This window comes from Scyliorhinus torazame, chromosome X (genome assembly GCF_047496885.1).
Source record: "Scyliorhinus torazame isolate Kashiwa2021f chromosome X, sScyTor2.1, whole genome shotgun sequence".
NCBI classification, from domain to species: Eukaryota; Metazoa; Chordata; class Chondrichthyes; order Carcharhiniformes; family Scyliorhinidae; genus Scyliorhinus; species Scyliorhinus torazame.
The window spans coordinates 13767453-13787696 of record NC_092738.1 but is presented as its reverse complement, the minus strand read 5'-3'; the positions used below and the strand labels follow the sequence as shown (position 1 = coordinate 13787696).

Here is a 20244-nt window from a genome sequence, read left to right as displayed (position 1 = left end):
TATGCTGCCCGACTAAACTACAATCTTCTCCACTTCCTGGGTCCGTATCCCTCTATTCCCATCCTATTCATGTATTTGTCAAGATGCCCCTATCGTCACTAAATGTCACTATCGTCCCTGCTTCCACCACCTCCTCCGGTAGCGAGTTCCAGGCACCCACTACCCTCTGTGTAGAAAACTTGCCTCGTACATCTACTCTAAACCTTGCCTCTCTCACCTTAAACCTATGCCCCCTAGTAATTGACTCCTCTACCCCGGGGAAAAGCCTCTGACTATCCACTCTGTCGATGCCCCATATAATTTTGTAGACCTCGATCAGGTCGCCCTGAGACCTCGATCAGGTCGTTGCAGTGAGAACAAACCGAGTTTATTCAACTGCTCCTCATAGCTAATGCCCTCCATACCAGGCAACATTCGGGTAAATCTCTTCCGCACCCTCTCTAAAGCCTTCACATTCTTCTGGTAATGTGGCGACCAGAATTGAACACTATACTCCAAGTGTGGGCTAACTAAGGTTCTATACAGCTGCAACATGACTTGCCAATTCTTCTTCTCAATGCCCCGGCCAATGTAGGCAAGCATGCCCTATGCCTTCTTGACTACCTTCTCCACCTGTCTTGCCCCTTTCAGTGACCTGTGGACCTGTACACCTAGATCTCTCTAACTTTCAACACTCTTGAGGGTTCTACCATTCACTGTATATTCCCTACCTGCATTAGACCTTCCAAAATGCATTACCTCACATTTGTCTGGATTAAACTCCATCTGCCATCTCTCCGCCCAAGTCTCCAAACAATCTAAATCCTGCTGTATCCTCTGACAGTCCTCATCGCTATCCGCAATTCCACCAACCTTTGTGTCGTCTGCAAACTTACTAATCAGACCAGTTACATTTTCCTCCAAATCCTTGATACATACTACAAACAGCAAAGGTCCCAGCACTGATCCCTGTGGAACACCACTAGTCACAGCCCTCCAATCAGAAAAGCACCCTTCCATTGCTACTCTCTGCCTTCTATGACCCAGCCAGTTCTGTATCCACCTTGCCAGCTCACCCCTGATCCCGTGTGACTTCACCTTTTGTACTAGTCTACCATGAGGGACCTTGTCAAAGGCCTTACTGAAGTCCATTTGGACAACATCCACTGCCCTACCTGGATCAATCATCTTAGTGACCTCCTCGAAAAACTCTTATCAAGTTAGTGAGACACGACCTCCCCTTCACAAAACCATGCTGCCTCTCACTAATACGTCCATTTGCTTCCAAATGGGAGTAGATCCTGTCTCGAAGAATTCTCTCCAGTAATTTCCCTACCACTGACGTAAGCCTCACCAGCCTGTAGTTCCCTGGATTATCCTTGCTACCCTCTTAAACAGAGGAACAACATTGACTTTTCTCCAGTCCTCCGGGACATCACCTGAAGACAGTGAGGATCCAAAGATTTCTGTCAAGGCCTCAGCAATTTCCTCTCCAGCCTTCCTCAGTATTCTGGGGTAGATCCCATCAGGCCCTGGGGACTTATCTACCTTAATATTTTTTAAGACACCCAACACCTCATCTTTTTGGATCTCAATGTGACCCAGGCTATCTACACACCCTTCTCCAGACTCAACATCTACCAATTTCTTCTCTTTGGTGAATACTGATGCAAAGTATTCATTTAGTACCTCACCCATTTCCTCTGGCTCCACACATAGATTCCCTTGCCTATCCTTCAGTGGGCCAACCCTTTCCCTGGCTACACTCTTGTTTTTTATGTACGTGTAAAAAGCCTTGGGATTTTCCTTAGCCCTATTTGCCAATGACTTTTCGTGACCCCTTTTAGCCCTCCTGACTCCTTGCTTAAGTTCCTTCCTACTTTCCTTATATTCCACGCAGGCTTCGTCTGTTCCCAGCCTTTTAGCCCTGACAAATGCCTCCTTTTTCTTTTTGACGAGGCCTACAATATCTCTTGTTATCCAAGGTTCCCGAAAATTGCTGTATTTATCCTTCTTCCTCACAGGAACATGCCGGTCCTGAATTCCTTTCAACTGACACTTGAAAGCCTCCCACATGTCAGGTGTTGATTTACCCTCAAACATCCGCCCCCAATCTAGGTTCTTCAGTTCCCGCCTAATATTGTTATAATTAGCCTTCCCCCAATTTAGCACATTCACCCTAGGACCACTCTTATCCTTGTCCACCAGCACTTTAAAACTTATGAATTGTGGTCACTGTTCCCGAAATGCTCCCCTACTGAAACTTCTACCACCTGGCCGGGCTCATTCCCTAATACCAGGTCCAGTACAGCCCCTTGCTAGTTGGACTGTCTACATATTGTTTAAGAAGCCCTCCTGGATGCTCCTTACAAACTCTGCCCCGTCTAAGCCCCTTGCACTAAGTGAGTCCCAGTCAATATTGGGAAGTTGAAGTCTCCCATCACAACAACCCTGTTGTTTTTACTCTTTTCCAAAATCTGTCTACCTATCTGCTCCTCTATCTCCCGCTGGCTGTTGGGAGGCCTGTAGTAAACCCCCAACATTGTGACTGCATCCTTCTTATTCCTGATCTCTACCCATATAGCCTCACTGACCTCTGAGGTGGCCTCCCGTAGTACAGCTGTGATATTCTCCCTAACCAGTAGCGCAACTCCTGCACCCCTTTTACATCCCCCTCTATCCCGCCTGAAACATCTAAATCCTGGAACGTTTAGCTGCCAATCCTGCCCTTCCCTCAACCAGGTCTCTGTAATGGCAACAACATCATAGTTCCAAGTACTAATCCAAGCTCTAAGTTCATCTGCCTTACCCGTAATACTTCTTGCATTAAAACATATGCACTTCAGGTCACCAGACCCGCTGTGTTCAGCAACTTCTCCCTGTCTGCTCTGCCTCAGAGCCCCACTGTCCCTATTCCCTAGTTCTCCCTCAATGCTCTCACCTTCTGACCTATTGCTCCCGTGCCCACCCCCCTGCCATACTAGTTTAAACTCTCCCGTGTGACACTAGCAAACCTCGCGGCCAGGATATTTATGCCTCTCCAGTTTAGATGCAACCCGTCCTTCTTATATAGGTCACACCTGCCCCGGAAGAGCTCCCAGTGGTCCAGATAATGGAAACCCTCCCTCCTACACCAGCTGTTTAGCCACGTGTTTAGCTGCTCTATCTTCCTATTTCTAGCCTCACTGGCACGTGGCACAGGAAGTAATCCCGAGATAACAACCCTAGAGGTCCTGTCTTTTAACTTTCTGCCTAGCTCCCTGAACTCCTGCTGCAGGACCTCATGCCCCTTCCTGCCTATGTCGTTAGTACCAATATGTACAACGACCTCTGCCTGTTTGCCCTCTCCCTTCAGGATGCCATCTACCCGTTTGGAGACATCCTGGACCCTGGCACCAGGGAGGCAACATACCAACCTGGAGTCTCTTTCATGTCCACAGAAGCGCCTATCTGTGCCCCTGACTATAGAGTCCCCTGTGACTATTGCTCTTCTGCGCTTTGACCCTCCCTTCTGAACATCAGAGCCAGCCGTGGTGCCATTGCTCTGGCTGCTGCTGTTTTCCCCTGATAGGCTATCCCCCCCAACAGTATCCAAAGGGCACCTGTTCGAGAGGGGGACAACCACAGAGGATTCCTGCACTGACTGCCTGCCCTTTCTGATGGTCACCCATTTCTCTGCCTGCACCTTGGGTGTGACCACATTTATATAACTGCTATCTATGACGCTTTCCGCCACCTGCATGCTCCTAGGTGCATCCAATTGCTGCTCCAACCGAACCATGCGGTTTGTGAGGAACTCCAGTTGGGTGCACTTTCTGCAGATGAAGCCATCCGGAATGCTGGAAGCCTCCCGGACCTGCCACATCTCACAGTCAGAGCACTGCACCCCTCTAACTGACGTTGCGTCAATTAATTAGTAAATTAAATTTAAAAGTTTTTTTAAAAAGTTACTGTTAACTATGTTTCCTAGCACTAGATTTCTACTATAAATGTGAAAGCTAAATACACTACCCTCCGATCTCTGGCTTAGATACCCCTCTAAATTATAATTAAGTAATTATGTTTAATTAGTTTACCAATGCTTAATTTTTTTAATTTAGTGTAGATTCCCAACCAGCCAATCAGGTCACAGCTTTTCTGTGATGTCACTTCAGTCCCCCCCACCCCCCCCCCCCCACACACAATTTGAAAAGGTAATAAAAGTAAAAATGAGTAATAATCACTTACTTACCTTCTGAGGATCTCAGATGCTCTCTGATTCTCTCCCTTTCCTGATTACCTCACTGCATCTAATTACCAAGTTCCAAATTCCCACTCTGGATGTGTCTCACTCACTCAGGCTGTGTCTCTTTGACCTGCGCAACGCAATGTAGTTTGTGTTTTCCTCGCTCCTGCCCACGTTTTGTGATGTCGTTTGTGCTTTCCTTACTCCTGCCCACATTTTGTGATGTAGACTGCGTTTTCCTCGCTCCTGCCCACGTTTTGTGATGTAGACCGTGTTTTCTTCACTCCTGCCCACGTTTTGTGATTTGAGGGCAATTTTCTCGCTCCTGCCCACGTTTTGTGATGTGGTTTGTGCTTTCCTCACTCCAGCCCACGTTTTGTGATGTAGTTTGCGTTTTCCTCACTCCAGCCCACGTTTTGTGATGTAGTTTGTGTTTTCTTCATTCCTGCCCACGTTTTGTGGTGTAGAGGGCGTTTTTCTCGCTCCTGACCACCTTTTGTGATATAGTTTGCGTTTTCCTCACTCTTGCCGACTTTTTGTGATGTAGTTTGTGTTTTCCTCACATCTGCCCACATTTTGTGATGTAGACTGCGTTTTCCTCGCTCCTGCTCACCTTTTGTGATGTAGACTGCGTTTTCCTCGCTCCTGCTCATGTTTTGTGATGTAGACTGCGTTTTCCTCGCTCCTGCCCACGTTTTGTGATGTAGTTTGTGTTTTCCTCACTCCTGCCCACATTTTGTGATGTAGACTGCGTTTTCCTCGCTCCTGCCCACGTTTTGTGATGTAGTTTGTGTTTTCCTCACTCCTGCCCACATTTTGTGATGTAGACTGCGTTTTCCTCGCTCCTGCCCACGTTTTGTGATGTGGTTTGTGCTTTCCTCACTCCAGCCCACGTTTTGTGATGTAGTTTGCGTTTTCCTCACTCCAGCCCACGTTTTGTGATGTAGTTTGTGTTTTCTTCATTCCTGCCCACGTTTTGTGGTGTAGAGGGCATTTTTCTCGCTCCTGACCACCTTTTGTGATATAGTTTGCGTTTTCCTCACTCTTGCCGACTTTTTGTGATGTAGTTTGTGTTTTCCTCACTCCTGCCCACGTTTTGTGATGTCCTCACTCCTGCCCACATTTTGTGATGTAGACTGCGTTTTCCTCGCTCCTGCTCATGTTTTGTGATGTAGACTGCGTTTTCCTCGCTCCTGCCCACGTTTTGTGATGTAGTTTGTGTTTTCCTCACTCCTGCCCACATTTTGTGATGTAGACTGCGTTTTCCTCGCTCCTGCCCACGTTTTGTGATGTAGTTTGTGTTTTCCTCGCTCCTGCCCACATTTTGTGATGTAGACTGCGTTTTCCTCGCTCCTGCCCAACTAGATATAGGGGGGTCCAAATGAAATGAACTGTCAGCTCATTTGTCAAGGCACATCAGCTACCTGTGCGATCCCCTCCACCCGGGTGAAGAAGGTGGGGGAGGGGGGAGTTGCTGTGGGGGGGGGCATGGTTAGTTGGTAGCAAGGTAATGGTGACGCTTGTATGGCATCCAGTTTGTATTCTACACAACTGTGTAGATAGGGTGGATGTAGGGAAGTTGTTTCCATTAGCAGGGGAGAGTAGGACCCGGGGGCACAGCCTTAGAATAAAAGGGAGTCACTTTAGAACAGAGATGAGGAGAAATTTCTTCAGCCAGAGAGTGGTGGGTCTGTGGAATTCATTGCCACAGAGGGCGGTGGAGGCCGGGACGTTGAGTGTCTTTAAGACAGAAGTTGATAAATTCTTGATTTCTCAAGGAATTAAGGGCTATGGAGAGAGAGCGGGTAAATGGAGTTGAAATCAGCCATGATTGAATGGCGGAGTGGACTCGATGGGCCGAATGGCCTTACTTCCGCTCCTATGTCTTATGTGGCTGATTTGGATCCCTTTGAAAACAAGTATCTGTTTCCCAACATCTATACTTGTTAGCCGAATAAATGAGCGTGGCCAGTATATGCCAGTTGCTGGCCACCATTTTGATTGGGTACAACTCAGACTATTGCTGTTGTTTCAGAGTTGGTTCCCTGCAGAGTTGCTTTGCCTTGTTGCTTGACTGCCTCTCGTTGCCCAGTTGGCTGAGTGAAGTTGTCAGTGCCAATTGTCTTTATCCTTCTCTTTTGTTTCTGTCTCCCCCAGATCTTAGAAGTCAACCGTACCGACGCGCAGATGCGGTGATACGCCACGGGTGGAAACACCTCTGAAGAAAAGATTTGTGGGGGGTGGAGGGGAGGGTAACTTCGACCAAGATGACAGTGTTATTAAAACTATTCCATTTGAGGAGCATCTCAAGATGAACTGTTGCCCCCCCTGACTCCCTCAGAATGGCAAACTTCCTGCACATGTACCTTCTTATTCCACTACAGACGGGTGCTTATAAAATGGCGTTGTGTGAAGAAAGAACGTGCGTTCCCCCCCTAACCCTTTTATTTTTTGAGGGGAAATTAATTTCTTTAAACCAATCCACATTGCCTGCTCACCGTTTGAGTGAAATAACCTAACATTTGAGATCCCACCTCTGTCAAAGCTCAAGACTATCAAGGCTGGAGAAAAAAGACTTCAAGAGAAATGTTGGTTGTCTCACCAAACTTCGAAGGCCTGTGGAATTTGAATGCCTCGTTGCGGCAGTATTACCTGGAGACGTTAACCGTGGAGTTCTTTCTGTTCTTATATTCTTAATTAATTTAAAGGTATTTCCCATTATTGCTCCCTATGTTTTGTACAGTTGATTTGACCTGTGGTGATTCCAAAGAAACTTTGGCATCCTTTATTGTCAAAGTAAAATGGCCGCTGCCTTCTCCGTCAGAGCACATCTTACCCTTGTCTTCATTTCAAGCCCATTTAGAATTCTTTCTGGGGCGTTTAGCTCTGAGTAATGCTAAGTGCCTTGATGTACTTCGAAACCAGAACAAAAATACTGTCCAGTTAGACCTGCAGCTTTTCCAGTATTTTTCTCAACCCAGAATATTAAAGGACAAAACAGATGTAAGGACAATTCTTTCTCCCCTTAAGAAGTCAATTAGCCTGGTCGTATTTGCTGCATGTTTCCGCCATTTAAAGGTCAAGTTTGAGGGAGGGCGTTGGAACACTGAATGATTCGAATCTGTAATCCACACAGACTCTCCCCTATGTTTGACATCCAACCCAGTCTTGATGAGCAATGTTGCAGTACTTGGAACGGTTAATCATCCACCCAGGTTTGAGTACATTGGATGGAATTTGAATCCACTGATGTGTGCTCCATGCTTTTCTTTTCTTCCTTTGATAACTGGCATAATCATCTCCTGTTGGGAAGAAATTGATGTGAATGCAGCCTAAAGAATTGTCTCTCCTATTCTTAGCACAGCCAGTCATTGGGCGGGAGTCCAATGTTAAGGGTTTTGGTTAAGTCCTTTGATTTGTCACTAGTTACTAGTTTACAGTACGCTTTAGAAACATTTGCACTTAAAGCCCAATATCCTTAAATGTCCTGACACAATTCTTGGGTCAAACACATAGTTCACCACCTCAAGCTACCTCTCCACCCCAACTGCCAATGACAACCCCAGCGGTATTTGTTGATCTCTGCTGGGTTGGCTCCTGACCCCCGTCAAGTGAACTCGTTATCGACACCCATTTTCAGTTCACTGGGACTATCCCCAACAACTGGAGTCCATGGTTTGCACAATATGCATCCTTAAACTCTTAAATGCACGCATAAAATCTCAGGCAATTACCAACCTTGTGTTTTACAATGTTAAGTTGAAGTCCCAATGCTATTGATTGTCAGAAAAACACCTGGAGACTGTCAATGGCCTATGTTAGGGGATGGATGTTTCCCATTTGAAAGAGGGTTCCAGTTTTGAATTGAAGAGCAAGGATCAAAGGTTTACAAGTAAGAGTGAGGCATTTCAGATACAATTTACTGTTACAGGTGTGCCTGAGGTCATATTGCAATCAAGGTGGGAAAAGCAGTAATTGTGGGTATTTTTTAAAAAAAGAATGTGCCTTGCACTCTAATCCAGGTTAGTGATTTCAATACTCAGTTTATTTTTAGGGTCTCTTTCTCACTCTTCACCAAATACAGCACAAAGGAGGCCATTCTACCCATCCTTTCTTTCCCAGTGCTAGCTTCCTAACATAAGGCTTGTCCAACCTTTTTGCATGGTGGGGGGGGGGGACACATTTCAAAATTTTTCCCACTCAAGGGGCTGATTGACAAATTTCAGAAAGATAAAGTTTAGCTCGACATGGATTTCAATTTTTAAAAAGCTGAGATGTGACCAACTTGCTGAGAAAAACAATGAGTAATAAATAAAGATGAGTTTTAGAGTGTAATCGTCATAAGTCACCTTCTCTCCCACGTTGGCGCTGATTGGCTCAAACGCCTATCAGCAGCAAACATGGAAAAGAAATGGCCTGTGATTGGAGGAGCAGCTCCAAGCAGATTCCTCCATACAAACTTACCTGATTGACCACCATTTTGAAAACTGGCTCCCGGGGGGCGTGCAACACAGAGAACCACATCCAGCCCTGAGACTACACGTTGGACAAGCCTGATTAACACTAATCCCATTTCTGTCCTCTTTCCACAAAGCTTTTCCTTTATTTTTTTATCCCAAATCTTATCTAATTCCCCTTCAGGTGGTACAGTCTCTGCCTCAACAGTCACTTCTGATAAAACATTGCCCCTCTTTGGACAAATTTTGCTGCCAAACCTTTCATAATTTTGGACGCTTTTGTCAGATCCCCTCCTTAACCATCTTTGTTCCGATGAAAAAAAAAAGCCCCAATTTATCTGTTGTCCTTCACTTTTGCATTGGATGTGGTCGTTGCTGGCTCGGCCAGCATTTATCTCCCATTCCCATCGGAAGATGGTGGTGAGCGCTCTGCTCTTCAACAATCTAATGTAGGTCCACCCACTGTGCTGTTAGGGAGGGAGTTCCAGGATTTTGACCCAGCGACAGTGAAGGAACGGCCAATATATTTCCAAGTCAGGATGGTGAGTGACTCGGTGGGGAACCTCCAGGTGGTGAGGTTTCCAGGTATCTGTTGCCCTTGTCCTTCTCAGTGGTAGCGGTCGCAGGTTTGGAAGGTGCGTCAATTGAAAACGCCCCAAGTAACCGTGACTACTGCAAGCTGGTAACATACAGCACGGTAGCACACGTGGCTAGCTCTGTGGCTTCACAGCTCCAGGGTCCCGGGTTAGATTCCCGGCTTGGGTCACTGTCTGTGCGGAGTCTGCACGTTCTCCCCGTGTCTGCGTGGGTTTCCTCCGGGTGCTCCGGTTTCCTCCCATAGTCCAAAAATGTGCGGGTTAGGTGGATTGGCCGTGTTAAATTGTCCCTTAGTGTCCAAAAAAGGTTAGGAGGGGTTATTGGGTTACGGGGATAGGGTGGAAGTGAGGGCTTAAGTGGGTCGGTGCAGACTCGATGGGCCAAATGGCCTCCTTCTGCACTGTATGTTCTCTGAAACGCACACCAGATAACTGTTCCCTTGCTATATGTAATGCTTCTGAAGATGTTAGTCTGACACTACGTTTTAGTTGGTGCAATGTCCTCTTAGAAAGCTCTCTTTCTGAATAATGTTTGGCTATCACATTTGTTCTTATGCGTGAGCTAAAATACCATGCGGACATAACTGCAGGCCCACTCCAGCCCACCCCCCCCCCCCCCCCCCCCCCCCAAGTTAAACCAGAAAGCCAGGTTTTTGCTAGTGGTATTGTTGCAGCTCTATCTAAACAATACACCTCTGAGTCTGACCATTTCAAGGCCTGATATTGTTTGGATACTTAAAAGTGAACACACTTTTGCTTTCTACCTTGGTCACATACAACATCTCTCTCTCTCTCTGTCTCTCTCTCTCTCATGTTGATCACATACAACACCTCTCTCTCTGTCTCTGCCTCTGCCCCTCTCGAAGGACCTTTCAAAATGGTGGGCCGGACCTCGATGTGGAAGTCCTGCTCCTTTTTCCGAATTTCTGCTGGTGGAGGAAGGAGGTGGGGTGTGATTCACACAGACGGGACATTTGAGCTGATGCTGAGTTCAAAGAGACCCCATTTTGGGTGGTCACAAGGACCTTAACCCGTAGTGAGAGAGTTGGGAATTGATGGAGCGGACACAAATGAAGGACAGATAAGGTCTGTATAATTATCATGATTGTTTACATGCCCCATTCTTTTACCTTTTTAAAAAAAAAACCTTGCAACTCATTGAGAGTTTTTTAAAAAAAACCTCTGCTGGACTGTGTTGATTGACAAGCATAGCTTTGGGAAAAAAACGTAGGGCAGGATTCTCTGATCCTGAGGCTGAGGGTTGACGCCGTCGTAAACGCTGTTGCGTTTCTCGACGGTGTCAACATGGCCTCAGGAGCCAATTCTGACCCCTACAGGAGGCCAGCACGGCACTGAAGCGACCCTTGCTGCTCCAGCTGCTGATTCCCGTCGTCAGATGGGCTCCGTGGGCCTGCGCATGCGCAGTGGTTCCCTTCTCTGCGCCGGCCCCGAAGCAACATGGCGTAGGGCTAAAGGGCGCAGAGAGGCCAGCCCGCCGATCAGTAGGCCCCGATCACGGGCCAGGCCACAGCAGAGACCCCCCCCCCCACCAACCAGGCCGCCCCCAGATGCAACCACGCCGAAAGTCCCGCCTGCTAAGAGCAGGTGTGGACGGCGTCGGCGGGACTTGGCTTTTTTAGCGTGGCAGCTCGGTCCGTCCCAGACCGAGAATCGTCGGGTGGGCCCCGTATAGCGGCCCCCGACTGGCACAAATTCTCCGCTCTCCGGAGAATCGGCGTCAGGACGGCGTGGCGCGATTCGCGCCGTTCCTGGCAATTCTCCGCCCCGGCCCCGTGGTGAGAGAATCCCGCCCGTAGTATCTGGTTGTGCAGTTTCAATAGAGTTTTGTTGGAATGTCTCGAGGGCTATTATTATGTCAGAATGAATGTTTACTGAGTTTCAAAAGCTACAATTATCTCAGCAGGGGGTTTGGAGTTCACAGTTTGAGAGATTGAAGAGGCTATCAAATGATTAGATGCCCTTAATGTGGCTATGGAATAGAAGTTTGTTTTTTCTAAGAGATTAGCCACCTGGGATTTAAAAGCATTGAATTAATTTTATGGATGGGAGTTTTCTTTACTATCAAGTGTATAGGAATGAGCTGTATTAGCTTGTTAAAATGTTCTTCTTTTTCATCTCCACATGCCCCCAGAGGTCTGCCCATGGTGGATGCCGGGTGGCTGGTTATGGAGGTGGGTGGGGGCATGAGTTGGCATGGGGGTGCGGGGGGGCATAGGGTGAGGGCGAGAGGGCTTAACAACTAGGATGGTCCCTGAGAACAGAGATGGGCCTCCTTGGTCCTCAACACTCGCCTGCCTCTGTGGTCTCCTGTGCTCTGCTTCTGGGGTTGGTGGGCTTGACTGTCACCCAAGCATCCTCCCTCTCCACCACCCCCACCCCCGGAGTAATCGTTATTGAAGTGGGTCCAGCAAGTTGGGAAATGCCCCGATTTTGAGCTCCCTGTCTCGGTAGCCAAGATCCAGCTCTTAGTGTGCACAAGCATCCGCAGACAGGCCCAACCCGAACACTTATTGCTGACTAGGCTTCTGAGGTAAAGGTTTGAACCTGAAGGTGGGGAATCCATGTAATATCAGCCAGCTCACCGATTACAGTGTGAGAGCAGTTTTATTTATTGGGGGAAAGAAATTAAATTATGATTTTAAGCGTTGCTGTCCAGAGACTACAACATTATTTAAAGCAAGGTGTGTTGTTGTTTCAAGCTAATTCACCGGCCTTTCTGTTTTCTAATAGAGTGACCCAACTGCAAACTTTTAAAAAATGACAATGTCAAAAGGTTTCGAACTCTGGATATGCACCGCCAGTTTATTATTCAATATTCCCATCTTGTCACATGCTGAATGTTTTTACAGTATTGGTTTAGCTTGTGGCATCATCCAAGGGAACATTTGATCCAAAGATCGGGAAACGTGAGGGAATGGCGATGGCAAAAAAGCTCTCGAGATAAATATGTATTTTTTTTTAATATTGGATACGATTAAGTCTGCCCACCAGTACCATTATTTAAGAAGTAAAATTGTGGATTGCGGGTGAGTGGGGGGTGGGGGGGAAGAATAAACTTCAATTAACCCTCCATTCCACGAGATTGCCATTTTATTTTTGTCATTCTGGTATGTATTACATATGAAGTATTTAGTTTGTATTTAACCATTCCATTCTGTTCCAAACTCTACATTCCTGGAGTTAATTGTATGCTCTTGTCTTTGTAAAAAAAAAACTGTTCAATGCATTCCATTTTCTTTTTTTTTTTTTTTTAATTTTTTTTTAAACTATGCCAAAGTTGAGGCTTTCGGCCACTAAGCAATACTGTACATATTATTCTTAATAATTATTATAAATCCAGTTCTGTGTGGTCTAATTGTTGTGATCAATGTGTTTCTGTTATTCTTTCATGGGATGTGGGCTTTGCTGGCTACACCAGCATTTATTGCCCGTCCCTAATTGCCCCTTGAGAAGGTGGTGGTGAGCTGCCTTCTTGAGCCGCTGCAGTCCCTGTGGTGTAGGTGCACCCACAGTGCTGTTAGGGAGGGAGTTCCAGGATTTTGACCCAGAGACACGGAAAATCGGTGGAAATCTGAAGGATTCCCCAGCGTGTCGAATAGCCAGAAACTGGACTTGCCATTCCTTGTACCATCATGCCTCGTGGCAAAGTGCCATGAACAGTTTGTCTCCAAGTATGCCACACCAATACTCCTGTGTGCATAACAGCTCCTTCAGCAAGAAGGAGAGCTCAATCTCACTCACTCCCTAACATTTTGAAAGGTAACAAATTTTTAGAGATATGGTGCAAAGCTTTGAGGAGAATGTAGCTTATAAAACCAGTAAAAACTCTCCCTACCTTCTCCTCAAATCTGACAAGCCCTCGGTTTGACAACGATAACCCCTTTAACCTGGAAGCATTTTATTTTCCAATATGAAAAACAAATGATCACGTGACAGTAGAGACCAGGAGACATTTTACTGAGTAATTCCAACCAGGTAGAGGTTATCATGCTGCATCTTTGAAGTCTGGTTAAAAAGTACTGGGAGGTCCTTCCACTATGTGCTAAGGTCCCAGCGCAAAACAAGGGACGGGATGGACAAGTCTGAGGATAGCTTCACGATTCCAGTCATGTTGTGGCTCCATGTAACGAGGTGTTTTTGCGACCGCAAAATGGTTTAAATCAGTTTGAATCCAACCAAAATGTGTTCCATGGCTCAAGTTCAATTTCAGTAACAGTTTTGTGAAGAGCCAGCCAGCATGGCAGAGTGCGCTTGACTAATCTAATTGAATGTTTTGATGAATAACAGAAGGTTGATGAGGGGAATGTGGTGGATGTTGTCTGCGTGGATTTTAAGAAGGCATTTGACAAAGTAACACATGAAAGGCTGGTTAACAAAATTGAGGCTCATGGAACAGAAGGGTCAGCCTGGGTGAAAAAATGGTTTAAGGACAAGTCCGGGAATGGGATTTTCTGGAACTTCCCGCGGGTGCGATCTTCCAATCCTGCCGTACGAACCCCCCCCCCCCCCTCACGGCGGGTTCCCTGGCGAGCCACGCAAACCGCCGTAGACATTGTGGGACCAGAGGAACCTGCCGTAGCCTATGATGAGTGACCTCCTCCAGCAGAAAATGCCACATTGGGGTGGGGTCAAAAGATCCAGTCCCCAAGGACTATATGCTCAGATAGATTAACGAGTAAATGAGACAAACTGGATTCTTGTGATTGATGTTTACCTCACCGAGCAGATTGATTAATTAGGTAACTGTATGGCCAGTGTCATAGAGACTGAAGGGTTATAGATATACTGCCTTTCAGTCTCAGGGCCGATGCCGCTTTGACCATGCCTACCATCTTGGTGCTCTAGATATCCATGTATCGTGCAGCCTGGTAGCACGGTGGTTAGCACAATTGCTTCACAGCTCCAGGGTCCCAGGTTCGATTCCGGCTAGGGTCACTGTCTGTGCGGAGTCTGCACATCCTCCCCGTGTGTGCGTGGGTTTCCTCCGGGTGCTCCGGTTTCCTCCCACAGTCCAAAGATGTGCAGGTTAGGTGGATTGGCCATGATAAATTGCCCTGCGTGTCCAAAATTGCCCTTAGTGTTGGATGGGGTTACTGGGTTTTGGGGATAGGGTGGAGGTGTTGACCTTGGGTAGGGTGCTCTTTCCAAGAGCCGGTGCAGACTCGATGGGCCGAATGGCCTCCTTCTGCACTGTAAATTCTATGAAAACTACGGGGATAGGGTGGAAGTGAGGGCTTAAGTAGGTCGGTGAAGACTTGATGGGCCGAATGGCCTCCTTGTGCACTGTATATTCTATGTTCAGCCTTGGCAAAGGGCCAAGCCTCCCACACCCGTAAGACCAACTCTCCCGAATACCCAGGGTCGGGCTTCCTGTCACTGAATAAAAACAAAAGTGTCCTTCATCCCGTCTCGGTTTAGTGATGGCAAAATGTGCTAGCTGGTTATTAAACCTGAACCCACTAACCTGTACACTGGAGGGAGTAAGGGTGCTGGCTTTGGTTAATCAAGGGCCAATGATTAGGGACACTGCAATGTTTGATAAAAGCCCAACCCACAGCAGTCCCCTTGTCACTTTTGTGATAAGGGCTAATGGGCTGTTGTTCTGATTGCTGTGAATTCCTTGGAGGTTTGATCATTTATGATGGGTTGTATTTTGTCTTAGCTAAGCAGTGGTGGCACAGTGGTTAGCACTGCTGCCTCACAGCTCCAGGGTCCCGGGTTCAATTCCGGCTTGGGTCACTGTCTGTGCGGAGTCTGCATGTTCTCCCCATGTCTGCGTGGGTTTCCTCCGGGTGCTCCGGTTTCCTCCCACAGTCCAAAGATGTGCAGGTTGGATGGATTGGCCATGATAAATTGTCCCTTAGGGTTGGGTTACAGGAATACGGCAGGGGATTGGGCCCAGGTTGGGTGGTCTTTTGAAGGTTCGGTGCAGACTCTATGGGCCAAATGACCTCCTGCACTGTCTAGTTTCTATGAGATACAACCTTTTCTATTTCCCGGTCTTAGCTTAAGATGCAGCCCCCTTTTATTTGCTTCCTTTACAGAATCTATGAGTGCTTCTATCTTATCCTCCTCATTCAGACCATTTTGATTCATTCACCCTATGAGAGCCAAAATGTTGCAATTTGACCTCCGGAAAAAGGTGGCCCTATCACTGCCAGTTCTTAAAACAGTTGGGGAAGAATGGATTGGAATGGACCAAGTGTATTTAACCTGGGGGCACATTTTGAGGTGGAAAAGCAGAGTTGTGTGATCTGAGCTGTTTCATTTATATATCCAAATGTTGAATTTGAGAAGCTTATTTTTCCAGATGTTTGAACCAAAAGATTCCTTCACGTTCAAAGCAGCCTGCATTTTACAGTGGTCGCATCCTGGCTAGAAGTGGTATCTCCAGAAAAGTTGCTCCACCGGTGTGTCCCCGGTGTTGGCGTACCCAGCTTTTAGCCCTAACTGCTGTTGAACTCCTTCAGCCTTGTGGTGATATCCCTGGAAGCAATATTGTAGATGGCTGGTGGTGCGACCTCCAACCAGCAGGTGCCGGTACAGACCCACCATACAGTCTCCAGACAGGGGTCATGTGACAAGGCACACAGATATAAGTGCGGGCACATCCGGTGATTGGGGGGGTGGTTACAAGATGAATAGAGCTGTTAGGTGAATTGGACATTCTGAATTCTCCCTCTGTGACCCGAACAGGTGCCGGAATGTGGCGACGAGGGGCTTTTCACAGTAACTTCATTGCAGTGTTAATGTGAGCCTACTTGTGACAACAAAGATTATTATTTATTCAGGTGGACAGTCGTGCCGAGGTGTAGTTCCAGAGGAGTACAAAGAAACTCCATGATAACTTTCTCTGCAACAGATCGCTATCTTACCACATGCAATTCAATAAAGATCCTGGTTCGGATAAGTCACAAGTTGTTTGGTAGATTACTTGCTCGACATCGAATATCAAACACAACAATCCTGTCTGTCATGTTACTAACAGAGTGCCTCTTCGTTTGTCACACTTTCCTTTAGATACCGTGGGCGGGATTCTCCCAGCCCTGCACCGGGCCGGAGAATCCCCGCGAACGGGCCACGCTGCAGTGTGGAGAATCGGCAGCATTGGCGCCAGCGTGGTTGGCGTGGCGCCGGTCGCGGGCCTTTCTGCCCGGCCGGCCCGCCGATTCTCCGGCACGGATGGGCCGAGCGGCCGTAGGAAAAGAGCCGAGTCCCGCCGGCGCCGTTCGAACCTGCTCTGAGCCGGCGGGACCTCGGCGTGTAAGGGTCGGGTGGCGGCCTGTGGAGGGCGGAGGGGGTCCGATGTGGCCTGGCCCGCGATCGGGACCCACCGATCGGCGGGTCGGCCTCTGTGGTTGGGGGCCTCCTTTCCTACGCGCCTGCTCCTGTACCCCTGCGCCATGTTGCGTTGGGGCCGCTGCGTTGAAGGAGGCCACTGCGCATGTCCTCGGTGCCACTGCGCATGCGCGGATCCCACGACGCACAGTTCACGCTGGGGTCTGCAGCTGGAGTGGCGTGAACCGCTCTAGCACCGTGCTGGCCCCCTGTAGGGGCCAGAATTAGATGTGGGAGCGGCGTTCACGTCGTCGTAAAACGCAATGGCGTTTACGACGGCCTGGACACTCTGCCGCGGGATTGGAGAATCCCACCCCTGCTGTCTCAGATCTATTCTCTGCAGCAACTTGCATTGATACAGTGCTGTTAACGTGGACGAACGTCCCAACCCACTTTACAAACTCTGAACCACATAAAAATGAAATGAAATGAAAATCGCTTATTGTCACAAGCAGGCTTCAATGAAGTTACTGTAAAAAGCCCCTAGTCGCCACATTCCGCCGCCTGTTCGGGGAGGCTGGTACGGGAATTGAACCGTGCTGCTGGCCTGCCTTGGTCTGCATTAAAAGCCAGCGATTTAGCCCTGTGCTAAACCACAGGATTTTAAAAAGTGGAGGCGAATGGAGTTCTGGATATTCTGCGGTATTTAAGGCCGCAAACCAGTTATCTGCCCACCACGGACCCCGGAAGTGCAGAAGATTTTAGTTTAGACGGGCAGCATGGTCGGCGCAGGCTTGGAGGGCCGAAGGGCCTGTTCCTGTGCTGTACTTTTCTTTGTTCTTTGTTCACAGTAGATTTGAGACTCGAATGGTACCAGTGAACCAATAACTGTTCGCACAATTTTTGCAAGTGATTGTGGAGATTGTGATACAATCTCGATGCAAATGATCGCCAAGGGCTGATTCTGGCCCTGCCTTCTCTTTGAGGCCACGTCCAGTGCGATGTTCTGTTGCAAGTCGCAATGCAACACCTCCCTCTTCTGGCCATAGTTCAGAGCAAAGAGCACTTGATTCTTCCGCTGAAAAAAAGTAATAAAGACAGCAACGCTGAGGACCCAGGTTCGATCCCGGCCCCGGGTCACTGTCCGTGTGGAGTTTGCACATTCTCCCCGTGTCTGCGTGGGTCTCACCCCCACAACCCAAAGATAATCTTTATTGTCACAAGTAGGGTTACATTAATTCTGCAATGAAGTTACTGTGCAAAGCCCCTAGTCGCCATATTCCGGCGCCTGTTCGGGTGCACAGAGGGAGAATTCAGAATGTCCAATTCACCCAACAGCACGTCTTTCAGGACTTGTGGGAGGAAACCGGAGCACCCGGAGGAAACCCACGCAGACACGGGGCGGACATGCAGACTCCACCCAAGCCGGGAATCGAACCCGGGACCCTGGTGCTGTAAAGCAACAGTGCTAACCACTGTGCTACTGTGGTGCAGGGTGCAGGATAGGTGAATTGGCCATGCCAAATTGCCCCTTAATTGGGGAAAAAAAGAATTGGGTACTCTAAAATTTCACAAACAGCAATGTGATAATAGCCAGATCAGTTTGAGCTGTGGTGTTGATTGAGGGATATATGTTGGCCCAGGGGACAACTGCCCTGCTCTCTTTTCAAAATAGTGCCATGGGATCTTTAACATCTACCCGAGGAGGATAGACAGGACCTCAGTTCAAACCGTTTTATCCAAAAGTGTAGCGCTCTCTCAAACCCGACCCTCTGGCAGAGTAGCAGGGAAGGGAAAGGCCAGGAGGGAGGGCGAGAGCCAAACAAAGAGAAAGGCAAGGGAGCTTTGGAAAGGGAAGTGAGTTTAAATACTTTCCAGTGCAGATCTCGACGGAGGTTTCCCAGTCAGCAGTTGAGAGACCTGCTAAAGCTAGATCCCAGCACAGGGATGGGATGAAATGAAATGAATGAAAATCACTTATTGTCACAAGTCGGCTTCAAATGAAGTTACTGTGAAAAGCCCCTAGTCGCCACATTCCGGCACCTGTTCGGGGAGGCTGATACGGGAATTGAACCGTGCTGCTGGCCTGCCTTGGTCTGCTTTCAAAGCCAGCGATTTAGCTCTGTGCTAAAGGATGGGGCAGCACTGGCTGGGACTGAGATGTTTACAGCTATGGCCACTAACTACCCTATGGAGGTGCTTCCCCTGAAATGTAACAGCCTAACATCTATGGCCAGCAATAGATTTATGGCTGGATCTTTGCAGAATCAGGGAGACATTTATAAATGGTGGCTAATTCCTGCCCCCACCCCCCATTTTCATGGGTGCGCACTGGTGCAGGTCGTGACCCTGAACTCCTGCTACTGTATAAAACTGCATAAAATATTTGTGGGATTCTTTACAGAGAAATACCTGTATCCTGCAGTCATTAACTGTCATCTTTATAGCCTGTTCCCAAGATGAATTAGTAGGAACACCCCGTACAAAAATAGGGAAAGAGATTATGAGTTGTCTTTATGCTGCACGTTTAGAGAGCAGTGTTCCTAGTGTCTTCACAAGTGTAAAATCTAGGATACTCAGTGAGGAAGTAAGAGGCCAAACAAAGCTCCATTAGCAACAGGATGTTCCTGCAATAATCAATTGCCACGGCAAAGTGTCTGTAACCTTACGCGAGCCTCTAAATCAAAGCCATAGATAATATGTGTCAGTCTGTGAAGAACCCTGCTGATGTTTGATGTGTTGAGTATATCCCAAAGCCCAGAAGGGTAACTAGGAATACTGGTTCTTAAAGGTGTATTTTGCAATTTGTTATAACGTGAAGAAAGGTTCAGTCTTGTTGTTAGCATTCAAATAGAATAATGCTTATTAGCTTAAATAAAAACACACCACATGAAACGCCACAGTACCAACTGTAAACTTACCTAAAATAATTTGGAGTATTGTGAGCAGTTTTTGCCCCGTATCTAAGGAAGGATGTGCTGGCCTTGGAAAGGGTCCAGAGGAGGTTCACAAGAATGATTCTTGGAACAAAGAGCTTGTTGTATAAGGAATGGTTGAGGACTCTGGGTCTGTACTCATTGGAGTTTAGAAGGATGAGGGGAGATCTTATTGAAACTTACAGGATACTGCGAGGCCTGGATAGAGTGGACGTGGCGAGGATGTTTCCACTTGTAGGAGAAACTAGAAGCAGAGGGCACAATCTCAGACTGAAGGGACGATCCTTTAAAACAGAGATGAGGAGGAATTTCTTCAGGCAGAGGGTGGTGAATCTGTGGAACTCTTTGCCGCAGAAGGCTGTGGAGGCCAATTCACTGAGTGTCTTTAAGACAGAGATAGATAGGTTCTTGATTAATAAGGGGATCAGGGGTTATGGGGAGAAGGCAGGAGAATGGGGATGAGAAAATATCAGCCATGATTGAATGGCGGAGCAGACTCGATGGGCCGAGTGGCCTAATTCTGCTCCTGTGTCTTATGGGTTATCCTCAAGTTTAGGCAGTTTTTTGTCGGTTCAGGTAGGGTTTCTCAGAGGGTTCGAAACTGCCTCTTGGAGCTTGGAATTCTATACCTTGGGAGAAGTCTTTTTCCTCGATGGGTGTGGCTATGGTAGTGACTGCTTACCAGCTGTCGTCTTCTTCTATACAGAGCTTACCCTGCTGTTAATATACTGTTCATCTTGTTGCTAACTTTT

General features: G+C 47.6%; 1 protein-coding gene across 4 annotated transcripts in view; it reads left to right on the top strand.

The window, feature by feature from the left end:
• Window positions 1-7027, top strand: part of LOC140405528 (formin-like protein 3) — a 923557-nt gene extending 916530 nt beyond the window's left edge. For all 4 annotated transcript variants that reach the window (XM_072494084.1, XM_072494083.1, XM_072494082.1 and 1 more), the window contains one exon: window positions 6362-7027. Coding sequence is in view for 2 of the 4 variants with exons in the window: in XM_072494083.1 (XP_072350184.1) it covers window positions 6362-6426 (65 nt within the window). In the remaining 2 variants the exon portion in view is untranslated. The remainder of the gene's footprint in view (window positions 1-6361) is intronic.
• The last annotated feature ends 13217 nt before the right edge of the window (window positions 7028-20244 follow it).